The sequence below is a fragment of the Ovis aries genome, chromosome 13 (genome assembly GCF_016772045.2).
Source record: "Ovis aries strain OAR_USU_Benz2616 breed Rambouillet chromosome 13, ARS-UI_Ramb_v3.0, whole genome shotgun sequence".
In the NCBI taxonomy this organism is placed as follows: domain Eukaryota; kingdom Metazoa; phylum Chordata; class Mammalia; order Artiodactyla; family Bovidae; genus Ovis; species Ovis aries.
In genome coordinates, this window is record NC_056066.1 from 54,642,639 (window position 1) to 54,655,426 (window position 12,788).

At 50.8% G+C, this 12,788-nt stretch overlaps 1 protein-coding gene across 4 annotated transcripts in view; it reads right to left on the bottom strand.

Moving 5' to 3' along the window:
• Nucleotides 1-5,469: 5,469 nt before the first annotated feature.
• OSBPL2 (oxysterol binding protein like 2) overlaps nucleotides 5,470-12,788 on the bottom strand; it is a 35,917-nt gene continuing 28,598 nt past the window's right edge. For 2 of the 4 annotated variants that reach the window (XM_027976975.3, XM_060396940.1), the window contains exons 8-14: nucleotides 12,658-12,765; nucleotides 11,807-11,896; nucleotides 10,322-10,445; nucleotides 8,934-9,062; nucleotides 7,587-7,710; nucleotides 6,936-7,026; nucleotides 5,470-6,696 (exon numbers count right to left, since the gene is read on the bottom strand). In XM_027976975.3, coding sequence (XP_027832776.1) covers nucleotides 6,594-6,696; nucleotides 6,936-7,026; nucleotides 7,587-7,710; nucleotides 8,934-9,062; nucleotides 10,322-10,445; nucleotides 11,807-11,896; nucleotides 12,658-12,765 — 769 coding nt within the window. In that variant the 3' untranslated portion in view covers nucleotides 5,470-6,593. Of the gene's footprint in view, nucleotides 6,697-6,935; nucleotides 7,027-7,381; nucleotides 7,711-8,933; nucleotides 9,063-10,321; nucleotides 10,446-11,806; nucleotides 11,897-12,657; nucleotides 12,766-12,788 lie in introns of those variants that run through there. The other 2 variants (XM_027976974.3, XM_060396939.1) reach the window with 1 other exon arrangement.

Below are 12,788 nucleotides of genomic sequence, written 5' to 3' on the forward strand. Positions count from 1 at the left end.
GAGGTGGCCAAAGTACTGGAGTTTCAGCTTCATTCCCTCCAAAGAGATCCCAGGGCTGATCTCCTTGCAGTCCAAGGGACTCTCAAGAGTCTTCTCCAATGCCACAGTTCAAAAGCATCAATTCTTCGACGCTCCACTTTCTTTACAGTCCAACTCTAACATCCATACATGACCACAGGAAAAACCATAGTCTTGACTAGATGGACCTTTGTCGGCAAAGTAATGTAGCTTTTCAATATGCTATCTAGGTTGGTCATAACTTTTCTTCCAAGGAGTAAGCGTCTTTTAATTTCATGGCTGCAGTCACCATCTGCAGTGATTTTGGAGCCCCCCCAAAATAAAGTCTGACACTGTTTCCCCATCTATTTCCCATGAAGTGATGGGAGCAGATGCCATGATCTTAATTTTCTGAATGTTGAGCTTTAAGCTAACTTTTTCACTCTCCACTTTCACTTTCATCAAGAGGCTTTTTAGTTCCTCTTCACTTTCTGCCATAAGGGTGGTGTCATCTGCATATCTGAGGTTATTGATATTTCTCCCGGCAATCTTGATTCCTTCTTGTGCTTCTTCCAGCCCAGCGTTTCTCATGATGTACTCTGCATATACGTTAAATAAGCTGAGTGACAATATACAGCCTTGACGTACTCCTTTTCCTGTTTGGACCCAGTCTGTTGTTCCATGTCCAGTTCTAACTATTGCTTCCTGACCTGCATATAGGTTTCTCAAGAGGCAGGTCAGGTGGTCTGGTATTCCCATCTCTTTCAGAATTTGTACAGTACTTGTCTTTTTTGTGACTGACTTTTGTCACTCAGCATAATGTCCTCGAGTTTCATCCATGTTGCAGCACGTGTCGGAATCCCCTTCCTAAGGCTGAGTAATCTTCCGCTGTAAGTATGTCTGCATCACGTTTTGCTTATGCGTTCATCAGGGCAGGAATGCTTGGGTTGTTTCCACGCCTCAGCTACTGCGAATAATGCTGTTGCGAACGTGACTTCCCAGGTGGAGCCTGTGGTAAAGATCCTGCCTCCCAATGCAGGAGACATAAGAGACCCTGGTTTCATCCCTGGGTAAGGACAATCCCCTGGAGAAGGGAATGGCAACCCATTCCCGCACTCTTGCCTGGGAAATCCCACAGACAGGCTGCAGGCTGCAGTCCATGGGGTCGCAAAGTGCTGGACACGACTAAAGTGATTAAGCACACACGAACATGACTGAACAAACATCCCTTCAAGGCCCTGCTTTCAGTTCTTTGGGGGTAAATACTCAGAATGGAATTGCTGGATCATATGGTAATTCTATCTTTAATTTTTTGAGGAACTGCCATACTGTTTGCCACAGTGGCTGCACCGTTTCATTCCTACTAACAGTGCACAAATCTTCCTGTTTCTCCACATCCCTGCCCAAACTCGTTTTCTGTTTGTTTGTTTTTTTAATACTGGCCATCCTAATGGGTGTGGTATCTCATTGTAGCTTTGTTTTTCATTTCTCCAGTGATTAGTGATGTTGAGCATGTTTTCATGTGCTTATTGGCCATCTGTTTATCTTCTTTGGAAAAATGTTTATTCAAGTCCTTGCCTATTTTTAAATCAGCTTTTTTTTGTTGTTATTGAGTTTTAGGAGGTCTCTGTATAGTCTAGATATTAATCTGTTATCAGATGTTTGATTTGCAAATATTTTCTCCCACTCTTTGGGTTGCCTTTTTACTCTGATGTTAGTGTCTGAGGCACAGAATATGTTTAAATATGTTTCATGAAGCACAACTTGCTTATTTTTCTTCTCTTGTTGCCCGTGCCTTTGGTTTTATAGCCAAGAAATAACTGCCACATCCAAAGTTGTGAGCTTAGTGTTCTATCTTTTCTTCTAAGAATTTATTGGTTAGGTCTCACATTTAGACCTTTGATACATTCTAACTTTTGTAAATGGTGTGAGGTCAGGGTCAACTCCATTCTTTTGCATATGACTATCCAGTTTTTCCAGCACCATGTGTTGAAAAGACAGTCCCTCCTCTCTTGAACCTTGCTATTAAACTGTGTATGTTGATAGTGCTGATGGTTACAAGATGGAATGTCAACTGTACACAAGGGTATCACTGTGTGTCAAGGTTTGAATTCCACTTCTTCCACTCACCTGCTGTGAAGCCTCAGGCAAGCCCATCTCCCTGCACCCCCTCTTCCTCCTCAGTGGGTGGGACTGGATGGTAATTTGGGGGCTAGGCACCCAGGACAGGAGGCTCAGGCTATGGCAGGCCTGGGTGCTCTGTGGTCCCCATCGTCAGACATGTTGGCCATGGTCGAGGCCCCACCTCTATGTACGTGGGCATTCCCAGGGCAGGCCCGGAACTCTTGTGGATGCTGGATAGCTCACCCTTCTGGAAAGCACACAGCCACTGGGCACCTAGAGCAGTGGTCGGGCACAGGGACCACCAAGTCAAGCTGGCTGACACTGTGTTCTGGGTATTTCATTGCTTCTGGCAATGGGCTCCAGCCCCCGGAGAACCCAGACCCCTTCCTCCATCTTACGTGCCCCTTAGCCCCCTCTTCACTGTAACAAGTGTTTTCTGAAACAATGTTTGCTGGGTCAGTCCTACAGGACTACAGTCCAAACGTTTGTCGCCTGGTCTCCAGGACACGTCCACAGCCAATTTAGAGTCCTTTCCAGAGAGGCCAGAGCAGCAGACAGTGAAGAAGTCTTCAGTCCAAAACAAATGTCAGCTGCCACCCTTTGCAACGAATCTCTATTCAAAACCAGGGTTTAACATCTATCTCCACTGACCTGTCCAGTCCTCCCCCTAAATCTGCGAATGACTGATTCCGTTTACATGGATGAACACTGACAGTTACTACATATTATAAAATTATGACAATAAAGCTACTTCATTACATGTTTCTTGCCTGACCTTTTCCTGCTGCATGGATAGGATGAACTGTACCTGCAGCGATGGAGGGAGGACCCTGTGTGTTGTCGCCCTCTGCAGAGACCAGGGAGCCCTTTGCCAAGCCTCTGGTCCAGGACAGCCAGTTCAGACAGGGAGAGGAACAGGGCCTCCAGGCAAAGGCTGACTGTCCAGGAAGCTTGTACCAGGAGATTTTGAAATGGTGTCTTCACTTTGTGAAACCCTTATGCTGAGAACACACAGGATAGTGAAGCCCAAAGATGACGAAGATTGAGGGAAAGGCCCCCTAATGTCCTGCAGCAGGTTATAGGCCCTGCTGTCAAGGGACCTGATCTTCATGCCCACTTTGGACACAGGAAGGTCCTTCAGAACATGAAACCAGGTTCAGCAGGAACTTTCTGTTGACTGGACTCTCCTGTGGGGCCAACAGCTCCCCTCCGGCCACAAGGCTTCACTGAGCCGGCCCTCCCCTCCTGGCACAAGGGTCGACAGGATGCGGGAGCTATCCTCGCTTCTGATTTTTGAAAGCTTGTTAGCATTGTAAATGGCAACCCACTCCAGAATTCTTGTCTGAAGAACCCCATGGACAGAGGAGCCTCGCAGACTCCTGCGTCCGTAGGGTCACAGTGTCAGACAGGACTGAAGTGACTTAACATTAGGATTGCAAATGATGTCTTCCTGGTGGATGCTCGAGGCGCACTTGTTTTCCTCCTGAAAGAAAGCCACCTGCTGCGGCAACCTGAGGGGCTGGGTGGCTGGAAGATTCTGGGCCTTTCTCTCATTCTGTTCTGATTTCCTGGCCTTGGAGCCTGAGAAGGATGGCGACACCTCTGACTGGACACCTCCACACTCACTGCAACAGGTGGTGAGCAGCATCAGCAAGGGCTGTCCAGACACCCAGAGGCCATCAGCGCTGGGCTAGGTGCTTCTCCCCGAGTGTCGAGCAGGAGGATCCTTTCAGAAGCCCCAGCATCATCTCTGGGGACAAGGTCTGAAAGGGAGATGCTGCTGAGAACACAGTCAGAGCTGATCCTCGGGGCCCTGCTGGTGCCATTGCCAGCTCCGTTTGCCTGGGGAGGCTGTGATGACACCTGGTCATGTGTGGCCAATGCCCTGTACAGACCTGTGAGCCTATGAAGGAGCAGAGGTCAGCCTGGCACCTTCGTTTTCCCCTCACAAAGCCACCACACCGTGGAGTGGAGGGGCCTTGCCTTCACAGAAGCCTGCAGTGGCCAAACATAAGCACTGCCTATGAGGGCTGGGCCCGCTTCTCTGATGCCTTCTTGTGACTGGGGGCCATGCCCAGTGAGAAGCCTGCCAGTGCTGGGGCGGCCCTGAACCTTGACCCCACCAGGGGGAGTAGCACCCCACCTGGAAGGGACCAGCCTGTGTGGCTCAGGGACCCAGACACTGCATTGGCCCCAGCCCTGGATGGCCTGTGAAGTCTGGTCAGCTCCAGTGTGCATGCCGCAGGTCCATCAGCCACCGTGTCGTCTGAGTGGCCAGCTCCCCAGTGGCTCTCAGAACCGTTCAGTGAATCAACAGACACAGAACTGAACCTTCAGAGGGAGCAGAATCAAAGCCTGAAGGTCTTTGGATGAACTGGGCCCTACTTTTCATCCCACAAGGACATTCCAAGGTATAAGGTTGCTCTGAAAACCACCCAGGCCCTCCATCCAAGCCACGATCACACACTGGGGGCCCACTACAAGGCCATGCCTTCCACACACTGGTCATGGGGGGTCGTCTCTAAAAAGCAAATCTCACGGAAACACTCTTTTATTAGAGAGACCCCTGACGTCCCAGTGCATCACAGTGGCCAAGCTGAGAGGCAGCTCTGGTGCGTGTTGAAAACTCGTGCCGCCCGCGCTTTAGGGTCCCAGGCCATCCTGCCCTTTCTCCTTCCACTTGAATCAAGCTTGAAGGAAGTGGTGGTGGGGACTACGTAGTGGGATCTGACCTCGGGGAGGACCCAGGGATGCAGATGAAAGTGTTGGTCGCTTAGTCATGTCCAAATCTGTGCGACCCCACAGACTGTGTAGCCTGCCAGGCTCCTCTGTCCATGGGATTCTCCAGGCAAAAATACAGAAGGGGGTCGCCATTCTCTTCTCCAGAGGATCCTCCTGACCCAGAGACTGAACCTGGGTCTCCTACACTGCAGGCAGATTCTTTACCATCTGGGCCTGCAGGGAAGTCCTCAGAGATGCAAACCTTGCAGCAAATTACCGGAGTGGTGAGAAACAGGACAATCCATGAAAGCTGTCAAACTGCCCTCAACACCACCACTCTAAACGTGCCCCGGGTCCCCCAACCTTACACTCCCCAGAGGAGCAGTCTGTTTCAGTTGCCGGCCCCCACCAGGGGCACAGGGCTCCTAATGCTAATGACCAGGTGTGCCAGCACCTCCTCTCTGCAGAACCTGACACCACACGTACCTGGGGCCTCTGTGTGGTCTGGGGGCCTCTGCACGCTCCAGGGACCCAGCTTGGGTCCCGCCAGGCAGATGCCCTGGAACTCGACCGTGGCATCATGCCTCCAGAGTCCAAAGCTACAGAATCAAGCCTTCAGAACAAGGGTTCACTTTTAAAAGTGTTTTAATTACAAATGTGGTTTTGAAGCCAGGACACACAATGCCGACACCCTCTTGCTGAGAACCCACACTGTGTACAGCTGCGTGTGTGTGCACGCATGTGCTCGTGCATGCGTGCACACGGCAGATTGTCTTCGATTCAAAGAGCTCTGCCACGGCCAGTGGTGTTGGCATCTCTACAGAAAGTAAACAGTCACAGGGTGTAGATGTGTGCGGAGGCGGACACGCACAGCGGCGAGGACACCCCCGAGGCGGGCCACACATGCATGACAGGAACACGAGTGCTGCAGGGACAGGTCGACTGCCGTGCGTGCGGGACTCACTCTGTGTGAGGGCGTGGCCTGCAGCGAGGGGGAGCCCCAGGGACCAGAGGGCTAGGAGCCATCTGGGAACTACTGGTCAGAGTTTCTTGCCACCCTCGTTGTCATGGTAATGCTTCATTTTGGACAGTGTAAAGTGGTGATTAATGCCTATCTTGCTCTTCAGCGAAGTATTATTCAAGTAGTTTGAACTTAAATATTTTCAAAGTAATCTTTACATTATTGAAAATTGATAAAAAATACAAACTCTGACAACTTTTCATTTCATTCAATCGACTGCTTTGAAAACCTCCACTTCTGTGTTACTGTGATCTAGAAAGCGATTCCTGGCCTGTATAATGCTCCTGGTGGCACTTTTCTCAAGATCCATCTTTTCCTGTTACTGGTTCAGATTTAAAATACTTTCAGAAACCCTTTGCCACTGCATCACGAAGAGGAATATGGACCCTTCCCATTACTTCCTTTATTTGTAACTTTTTGTAATGAAGAGGGTGCTGTACTCTACACCAGCCCAGCTCGTCCTGTCACATAAAGGGAACTGTAAAGACGGTTCCTTCCCAAACCTTAATGGAAACATGATGATCCCAAGGGAAGTTTTATGAAGAGGCTGCAACAGTAGTAAAATGTTTGGCAATCAAAAGTTAATTAGAATTAAATCCTCAACCAGGGACGGTGCGATCTCCATGAACAGTCATGAGAAAAGCTGGTTTCTGTCGTGGCGGAAGCTCAGAGCAGCCGCTTGACGGAGTCCAGCCTCCAGGTCTCCGGGTCTGGGGGCCGGTCCGGCCTCTCAGTAGATGTCGGGGCAGCCTGAGAAATCCCGCTCGAAGTAGCCCCCCGCGTACAGCCAGTCGGGGGTCCCAGTGTAGGGGTTACTGCCTCGGTGAAACCACCTGTGACACAGAGCAGGCGGTCAGGAGGCCGGTTCTCCACTTGGGATCATGGCCCCTCCAGTTAGCATCGCCACCGTGCATGTCATCTCACGTGCAGCCCAGGCTGCAAGCCGCCGTCTCACGGGACACGGGGTAGCTTCCGCTCAGCCCCAGGAGGGCCTGCAGCCCCTCCTCACTGCCCCCAGGTGGGTGGGTCTGTGTCTCCCCCGCCCCATCCCCGTGGCCGCTGGGTGCCTCACCGCGTCTGCCACTCAGCCTCCTCCCGGGCCCGCTCCCTCCGGGCCTCCCTCTGCTTCTCCTCCAGCCGCTCCTTCTCCTGGCTTGCCAGATCTAGGTGCAAGCACGGGGCAGGTCAGGGACCAGGGCGACAGGCAGAGGTGAGGCTGAGAAAGTGGGTGAAGGACACCCCACACACCCCCCACCCAACCCCAGGGGGGAAGTCACACACAGGGAACCATAGGCAGTAAGTGTGTGGGAAGCCAGACCCAAGCCCATGGCCAGGCCCAGACCCCAGGGCAGCCAGCAGCCCACAGAGGGGCTGTGGGGTAGGACAGGCACTGGGGGGGACCCTCCACACCAGAGACTTCCAAATAACAACTTTTGAAATGTAACCTTACTGTCTGTTGAACCTAGTAAGAAAAGTGGGGACTTGTATAATATTTTGTATATATTGTCTTTCATTTCATTTTTCTAGTAACTTAATCTTATTTTATTTATAAAAGAAGTGGCCTGCAGCAAACTAGAAGCTTTACAACTCTTCCCCACAGACGGTTTGAGACGCACGCCGAGAAGATGTGACGTGTGTTCAGTTAACAAGGATATGTTCCTTCCCCGTACCACCCGCGTGGCCAGGGCTGGGCGCCCAGTCAGCCCCCGATGCGAACACGCACCCATGTTGCCGTTCTCCATGCCACGGATGTCGGGGCGTAGCCGGCAGTCGGTGGGGGCCAGGATCTTCTCCATGCCCGTCTCCAGTTCATTGAGACTCACTGTGAAGCTAGTGAAGTTGTACATCTGCGGGGCAGGCACAGAGGTGTTACTATAAATGATACTTTTTTCCACACTTGCCTGGGTCTCCTCGGGGGCTCATCCTCTCCACCCCTACAGGAGGCACCCAGATTCTCACTGTGACATCTGACCTGCACGTCTGTCTCCTCATGCCCCAGGGGTCCGAGAGGAATCTCTACCTCAACCCCCCTGTGGTGGGGTCTGCTGCCTCCTGATACCCAGACCTGGGGACTTGCCTCCCTCCAGCCACTTCTGCTCTGGCCGTGAAGCCTATGTCCACAAGTGGCTGGAGGGGCCCCTGGTCCTTCAAATGACCCCACAGGTCCCCATGTCATGCACAGTAAGAGAGGAGATTGGACCCTGGCTGCTCCCTGGCCCAAATGCGGCCCTACGGCCAATGGCCCTAGCTCCCTAGTCCTTGCTCCATGTACCCGTGTCCCCAGGAGGCCCACATCCAGCGCATCAGACCAGTCACTCTGCTGTGTGGGGCTGGGGTCCTTGCCCATCTGTCCTCAGGCTCTACTCCCAGGGACCTGGACCCACCTACTCCAATCCAGTAAATGTTCACTGAACCAAAGAAAAGAGTGTGATTTCTAGTTTTTACTGTGTGTGTGTGTGTATATGATTTTTTAAACAGAAGCTTTTTCTCTATTATCTTATAATTTGTATTCCACTGAAACTGCAGCAGTGGCTGTGCTGAGATAATCTATTTATCGCTGAATGTTTGTTTATTTTGCACAGGCTGTGGCTTTGCTTAAAGGATGTGACAAAAAATTTTTAAAAATCTATGGTACACTGTATATATATTTTATATATAAATGATACAGAATTTATAATATACTAAAATGAAATTTACTATGTATTTATATTTTATATAAACATTACTATATGTAATATAATAATTTTACCACAGGTAACAAAATTATAAGCACAATTTTCAATTTTATCATAGGTAACAAAATTATAAGTGCAGTTTTCCAAAACAAATATCAAAATGCATTTAAGGACTGAAATTGACAAGTCAGAAAAATTCTCTCAAAACCGGTTTGGAAACCCTTTCGGTCAGACACAGCTGGTGTAGACACAGGGTTCTCAGTGTAACCAGGTCCTGAGGTATGTGTGGATGCCTGAGCTGAGTGCTGATGGGTGGGGGTCATAGGGGTCAGAGGGCAGGGTGCCCCGAGGGTGACAGGATGACTGGGAGCCTGGCTAGGGCCGGAGGCACAGACCTGAGCGGAGTTGGGGGGCCGGGTATTGACTCTCCAGAGTAGCTTGCTGCCTGGAATGACCTGCACCGTTTCCTGAGACTCGGGCACAGTGTCCGCCACATCGCCATCAGCCTTCTCGGGGCCGTCGTCCTGAAAGACACAGCACCCACTGCCCCCGGAGCCCTGGCAGACCCTCCCAAGCCCCCGAGAGGGCAGCAGGCACCATGCTCCTGGTAGGAGGGCCTGTGTGGCCTCCTGAGCATGACTGGATGGGACAGCACCTTCTCAGGCAGACAAGGGCGCCCCCAAGTGGTCCTCTCCCCCCACGCTGCCCTTCTGCGCACGTGGTGACTTCAGGGTGTCTCAGCGTCTCTAAACTAAGCCCTCGCATGGGGTCACTTCTCAATAGAAAAGTACAACTGCTACTTCCTTTTCAAAAGCAGTGGGACCTGGAGAAGAAGAGTGGCTTTCAGTTAGCTGTGAGGGAGATACTTAATTACAACAAGCACAGCCTGGCAGTCTTCCCTGCCTGCGGGTTATGCGGTGTGGCGCCAGAAGCTAAGTGAAGACACAGGGCAGCGGTCTGCACCCCCATGAAATGCTCCCTCCTTGGGATGCCACCCCGAGGGGCAACACAGGCAAGCAAACGTATTAAACATGTCAGCAAACAGATTTAACATCTGCTCTATGGTCTTCAAATGGAACTTTACTTTTTTTTTTTTTCAGTTTAAAGGAGTATTTTTAGAAAAGATGTCTAATAGCACCTGTGAAATATTACAATATAAAAACCAACAGGGAAGTCCCAGGCAGTCCAGTGGCTAAGACTCTAAGCTTCCCCTATAGGGGGCACAGGTGTGACCCCTGGTCAGGGAACTGAGTTCCCAGATGCCACATGCCTCGTGGCTTGGTCAAAAACAAAACAAGAAATAATAACAATCTCAGCAGAAGTTGAATATTCTATGAAACAGATATTGAACACCTCAGGTCTGGTACATTCTAATTCATCATCTAGAAAAACATGACACTTCTTTTGAACTATTGCCGCTAGTTTTAGGCTCAAGAAGAACTAGTCTTAAGATGATCATTCTTGGGTTTTATCACCTGGAACTCAGAACCAGAAATGCAGAAAGGACATCCACTTGCTCGTCTACTGGGTCTCAGCTAACAAGGTGCAGGGACAGGAGAGGTATCAAGAAATATCCAGAAGGAAATGGAGGCACCCTCTGATTCTGCCAGGTAGGGGGGTGGGTAGAGGTACCCCAGCGCCCGGCCATCCAGAATCAGGCGGACAAGCACCCTCGCTCTGAGAGACAGATTCTGTAATCCATCCCCTCCAGCTGGACCATAAAGGCACTGCCCAGCCAGGCCCCCTCACCCTTGCTGGGGACTTCCCCACGGCAGCCCCGTACCGGTTTCGTCTTCCGCAGGGAGTCCCCTCTTCTCTCCTGCTTCCTGAAGGACTCGTACGCGACAGGGTCTATGCCCCACAAGCACTCCGTCCACTTGCCATAGATCATGAAGAGCTTCTTTTTGCTGGAGGGAAAGGGAATTTTTAAAAGCAAGTAACGTGATCATTAACCATTCATCCAAACATGCAGCACCCTAACTTGACCCAGAATCAATCCTCATCGTCAGTCTTCTTGTAAACCCTAGGATACTGCTGGTGCAAACATGCAGACAGAAAGTTCCATTTCAGTATAGCCACTCACAGCTTTCAGACTAACTCTTCACACTCCTTTGCCAAAGCAGGACAGAGAAAACAAGGGTACAAGAACCTGAAGGGCTGCGGGAGGCAGATGGGGTGAGAACAAGTGTGTAACGTAATACCCTGTGAGCCTGATTGTCATTTTTAAAATACACTACATCTTTAAGTACCGCGTGTCCTGCAGCCCCTTCTCTATATGTCCTATAAACAACCCTCTGCACATACAGCTGCCGCTGCCTCTTCAGCTCCATAACCTGGAGTCAGACCCCCATCGCTGTCCGCCCACAGCCTCCAGAGAGGGCGCTCTGCATGATTCCCAAGGAACAACGCATGCTGTGCCTTGTTCTCCTTTCCTGCATCTTCCTGGGTGAGCAGGGAGTTGCCCATGTGCTCCTGGAAGGCTGTGCTGGCAGCCGAGGGCCATGCTGGGAGGGCACCTGTGCCTCAGAGGTTGGGCCTGGAGGGTGGCAGGTGGGGACACATGGCCGGTCCTGTGTGTCCGATTTGGGATGGAAAACCAGAAACTCGGAGCTGGGCTGGTGCAGGTGGGTGTCCACTGCTGCAGCCCATGTCTGTGAGCCAGCTGACTGTGGTCTATCTCTGGGCTGACTCCGCAGGGCTGGTCAATGCCAATCCCCCTAACAGGACTGCTGTCCTGTGAAGCCACATGCCAAGTCCCAAAAGATTTCAAGGGGAGAAGTGGTCAGAGTCCTAAGTCTAAGGGATTTGAACAGGTGAACATCTGCCACCCAACAGAGTGGGACAGAGCAAAAGCACCCACTGCTTTACACTAGGATTATTTCTACAGGAAAATGTACATATTTTAGGAGCTGAAAGGAATCTTATGGCTGTTATGTGGTCCAAGTTACTTGATGGAAAAAAAGAGAGAAACTGAGACCCAACACATAGTGTAACTAACCCAAAGCGGAGAAGAATCCCCCAAACTTGTTAAAATACTACTGGTCATTTCTCTGCTCACAGAAACTTGAACAAGTCCCACATTTCCCGACAGGAACAATAAAATCATGTGGAAAAGGATGCCCGTAAATGAGTGTTTGGGTTTTGCCTGACAACCATACTGAGCCCAGCAGAGAGAGTGAAACATGAGGTCAGATTCTAAAACCATGATTTCTGCAGAAGATGCATGCACGAACTGGGCACCTGTGACCTGACCTGCGCGGGGATCTACCTTTTGTCCTGAATGTACCCCTCCACTTTGTGAAGTTCTTTCCCAAACAGTCCACACGGTTTAAAGTGAAGCACACACTTATCTCCAGTCCTGCAGGGAAGACAAACACAGGCTTCTGTTGTGGATGGGAAATGTCCAAAAAAGGCGAATCGAGGGGGTAGGGAAAGAGAGAAGGAGAGAGAGATGGAGGGGGAGAAAGAGAGGGAGAGACAGAGTGAGGGGAAGATGGGGAGATAGCAGGGGAGAGAAGGGAGCAAGCAAGAGCTCGTACAAGGGGCTCCCCAGGGGGAGGCAGCATCAGGACCGCATGGATGGCCCAGGGACCTTTCCAGGGGACAGAAAGCTTCGAGTACTGCCTGGTGCTGATGGTTACACAATTCGGTAGGTTTACTAAAAGTCATTTACATGTCTACTTTAAATGGGTGGATTTTATGACATGTAAATTATATCTTAACAAAGCTGTTAAAAAACAAAGCAAACCAGCCATGAACTTCTAGGAATAAGGCCTGACAGACTGGACAGTGGCCACTGCTTTCACCGGAAAATCACACCATTCTTGAGTGTAGTTTAGAACTCCAAACCAAATCAACCATTGCGACTAAAAACACAAAAATAACAACACGGAGCACTGACGATGACTTTGACCAGTGCTGGCCAGAATCAGACCCAACTGCACCACGGGTGGTGTCTCACGGTCAGCATGGCCCGTCCGGAAGCCGAGCGCACTGGGGACCAGGGAGGGCATTAGGGAGCTGAGGGCGGCATGAATACACAGCTGAACGCCAGTGGCCAGTGCCCTGGGTGCCCCATCGCCACCCTGACTCGCAGCATCTCAGCATTGGGCCCGTTACCTGTGGTTTAAAATCTCCACTGTCCCATACTGCTCTATCCAGAGCTTGCCGATAATCACGTTGTGGACACAGCACGTAGGGTTGGTCCAGGTGTATGCCTCCTTATGTCTGAAATACGCCAGAGAACAGAG